Source organism: Portunus trituberculatus, chromosome 3, assembly GCF_017591435.1.
Source record: "Portunus trituberculatus isolate SZX2019 chromosome 3, ASM1759143v1, whole genome shotgun sequence".
Classification (NCBI taxonomy): domain Eukaryota; kingdom Metazoa; phylum Arthropoda; class Malacostraca; order Decapoda; family Portunidae; genus Portunus; species Portunus trituberculatus.
The window spans coordinates 7,237,355-7,240,996 of NC_059257.1; the positions used below are offsets into that span (position 1 = coordinate 7,237,355).

General features: G+C 40.6%; 1 protein-coding gene across 3 annotated transcripts; it reads left to right on the plus strand.

Annotated features, from left to right (window-relative positions):
* Positions 1–537: 537 nt before the first annotated feature.
* Positions 538–3,410, plus strand: LOC123510003. 3 transcript variants are annotated; one of them, XM_045264689.1, is made up of 3 exons: positions 538–661; positions 2,120–2,360; positions 2,965–3,410. In XM_045264689.1, the coding sequence occupies exons 1-3, from the start codon at positions 651–653 to the stop codon at positions 3,181–3,183; spliced, it is 471 nt and encodes a 156-aa protein (XP_045120624.1). In that variant the 5' UTR covers positions 538–650; the 3' UTR covers positions 3,184–3,410. The 3 variants fall into 3 exon arrangements, with proteins under 3 accessions (XP_045120624.1, XP_045120618.1, XP_045120632.1); XM_045264683.1 differs by lacking the exon at positions 538–661 and adding an exon at positions 717–780; XM_045264697.1 differs by lacking the exon at positions 538–661 and adding an exon at positions 717–780 and having other exon boundaries at positions 2,879–2,982.
* Positions 3,411–3,642: the final 232 nt, after the last annotated feature.

Sequence of the window (3,642 nt, forward strand, 5' to 3'; positions counted from 1 at the left end):
ATTAATAACAATAATGACAATGATAATAATAATAATAATAATAATAATAATAATAATAATAATAATAATAGTAATAATAAATAATATATATATATATATATATATATATATATATATATATATATATATATATATATATATATATATATATATATATATATATATATAATCTATTTCTATTATTATCATTACCATTATTACTATTATTATTATTATGTGTGTGTGTGTGTGTGTGTGTGTGTGTGTGTGTGTGTGTGTGTGTGTGTGAAGGTAGATAGGTAGATAGATAATTAGTTAGACAGACAGATAGATGAATGGCTAGACATAAATTTATGTAAATTAGTGTGACGTGAGTGAGGAGGGTTGGGACCTACGTGGCGTGGGTAACCACCGGCTTAGACTAAGGTAACAATGCTTACATAGAACGATGCTCACCGAGAGTGGCTAGTTAGTTATTAAGTGTCTTTACTGCAAACAAGGGAGGGAGGAGGAGGGGGGGGCAGTAGGAGGAGGAGGTGAAGCGGATAGCAGTGAGGGACATCGGGACGATTTCTTGTGTTGGCATCGTGGAGGTGAGTCGTGTGTGCGCCGAGAAGTGTGTCTGTCCTCTGCCTCGTTGTAAGGTGTTGGTTTGGTGGTGTTCCTGTTGTATGTCGGGAAGGTATGTTAGACACTGTACAGTGGTGGTGTTTCCGTGTGTAGTGAAGGAACTTTGCCCGTTTCTCATGAACGAGATGTATTTCAGATGATAGGAAGTGTTGCTTGGCACTTCGTGGAACGGTTTGTTTATAGAGTATTTCTTGTTTATAGTGTATTTCTGAATATCAATTTGGTTATTTGGTAACACTTAATATGCATTGTAAGTTGCCATTCCGTAATAAAATAACGCGTAGTGTTCTATTAATGGGAAGTTGTAACCTGTTTGTTGAACGCAGCACATGCTCATAACTCGTGGCTTTGGTGTGCATTGATAGCAAGGCTGAAGGGTGCTTTTAGTGGCTCTTGGGTCTCCCTTAGTGTATCTCGGCTTCCCCTCACTGAGCGGTGGCGCAGATGTAGGCTAAGCGGTCACGAACTTTGGCATGAGCTACGTGTAGGGTTGTTAGGGTAGTGGGATAAGGAGTTGTGTGAGAGTTGTTGGGTAACGTGACGTTTCGACCCCAGTTTCGTATGTGTTGTGAACCAGTGTGCCATTTTATATGTAAAGCATCAAACAAGTGATCGTGCTTTAACGTCACGGCACCCCAGTTTCTTTAATAGTTTATGAATGAGTAAGGCTTTTGTTGTGTAAAAGCTTCGAAATGGCTGTGTAGTAACCATTTATATTGGCAGTGTCCCCGATAAAGTCTCGTGCGATCGCCTCGATTCCCTGCTTACACTTCGCAGCTCCTCTACCCTGGTGATTTGACGTCGCATATGTGAAGCCACGCTATTGGTCAGAGTGGCTTCATGAGAGAGAGAGAGAGAGAGAGAGAGAGAGAGAGAGAGAGAGAGAGAATGAAAACTAATATGAAAAATGGAAATACAGAGAATAAGGTTTCTCAACCTTTTTACCCTTGCGTAACCCTTGAAATACATGCCATGTCTCGAGGAAGCCATGCGCAAAAACAAAATTATGAACCATATTTCTCTTGTGACGTCAAATCAGGTGGGTGGAGGAGCTGCGCTGCTGCGAAGTGGGAGCCGGGAATCGAGGCGATCGCGTGGGACTGTTTCTTGGGACAGTGCCACAATATTCTGTGGATGTTCAATTACCCATAGTTTTCATTATCTGGTGCAGTAAGTGTAGGAACAATAGAGTAATTATTTCATGGGTGTTGTGGTGCACGTGAGGTACACCACTACTCACTATCTGGTGCAGTGTACCACTAGTCACTGGTGCAGTAAGTGTAAGAACAGTCGAGTAATAATTTTCGGGGTGTTGTGGTGCACTAGCTAGGTGCAGCACCATACGCTAGTTAGTTCCATCAGTAATATACGCAGTTGCATTGAATTTGAGGCAAGTCACTCTGATCATACTGTGCAATTTGTCCCTATATCAGAGGTCTTGGATTAGTCATTAAAGAGGAATTAATGACAGCAGATGTTTCTTGATTGATTGGTGACTTTCTTGTTGCAGGAGTGTACAACAAGGGGCGGTGTATACGACGAGGGACAAGGTCGGGTCATGCCGGCCATCCCCTAAACATGGAGCAAGCAAGTCTCGGGCGTCAGTCAGGAGGTGGAGCACGACCCGCCACAAATCTGGCACAGGCGTCCCTACAACTGCGCAACTGCGCATTACCAACTTCGTGGAGGCGCATGTGTTTCACTCTCTTCAGAAGATGACGCAGACCGAGGAGGCGTGTGGTTCGGCACAGGTATGGGCCGGGCCGTTTCACCGCCTCCATGAGGCGTACAGGCTATCAGGAACTGTTCTGTCCAGGGTCTCTTTTTTAACCCTGGTTCTGTCTTGGTGTTAAAAGGTAATATAACGGTGTTACAAGCAAAACTCGAACGTTCGTTATCAGAAGAGAATGAGGAATATATATATTTTTTAAGGAATTACTTTTTTTAAGGAATTAGTTTTTTAAGGAATTACTTTTTAAGGAATTTTTTTTAAGGAATTACTTTTTTAAGGAATTACTTTTTTTTTAAGGAATTAGTTGTTTTAAGGAATTAGTTGTTTTAAGGAATTAGTTTTTTAAGGAATTAGTTTTTTAAGGAATTAGTTTTTTTAAGGAATTAGTTTTTTTTAAGGAATTAGTTTTTTTTAAGGAATTAGTTTTTTTTAAGGAATTACTTTTTTAAGGAATTACTTTTTTTTAAGGAATACTTTAATAAAGAGGATTGGAGATAACTTGCGGTGAGTAAAATGGAATCCACTAAACATTTACAGGGCGGTCACACCACACCACACCTGTCCTACATTTGAGGACAAGGTTGTTCATGATTAAAGTGTAAAGGTAAAATTATTTTTTACAGGTCCTGCCACTACTGGAGGGAGAACCAAACCAGCGTGTCCTAACACCCTCAACCTGCGGCAGGAAACTGGCTCTTCTTGCACTGGAAGACACAAACTGTCTGCGCCTTTCATGGAGGAATTGGACCCTGCCTCTCACCAGCTCTGACCTGGCAACACTCGGCGTCATCCAGGGAGGGAGGACAGGACAGGACAGCCTTGCTTCATCTAACCTAACCTAACCAATACATGTTGCTGCCTCATCCAGGGAGGGAGGGAGGACAGGACAGACTGCCTTGCTTCATCTAACCTAACCAATACATGTTGCCAATCACTCTTGTAATGTTATTTATTATTCCTTCCATCTAATGTGAATGTGCCCACATGTGTAATGTTGTTATTCCTTATGTTCTGTGATGGACCCACATGACTGTTGTGTTAGTACTAATAATAAATCATAATAAGAAAATTGATATTGCTTTAATTCCATTATTTTTTTTTTTTTATAGGAACCGTTTATGAAATAAACATAACCAGACTTGCTCTGGAGCTTAACCTTACCTCACTCACCTCAGTTAAAATCTAAACTCAAGCCTCCCCTTGTTAAGCCCCACAATATAATAATACTACATACAGCTTGTCACAAAGTGAGTAATCCTTTCTATCAAGTTAACCAACCATTCAACATATCAAAGAACCCT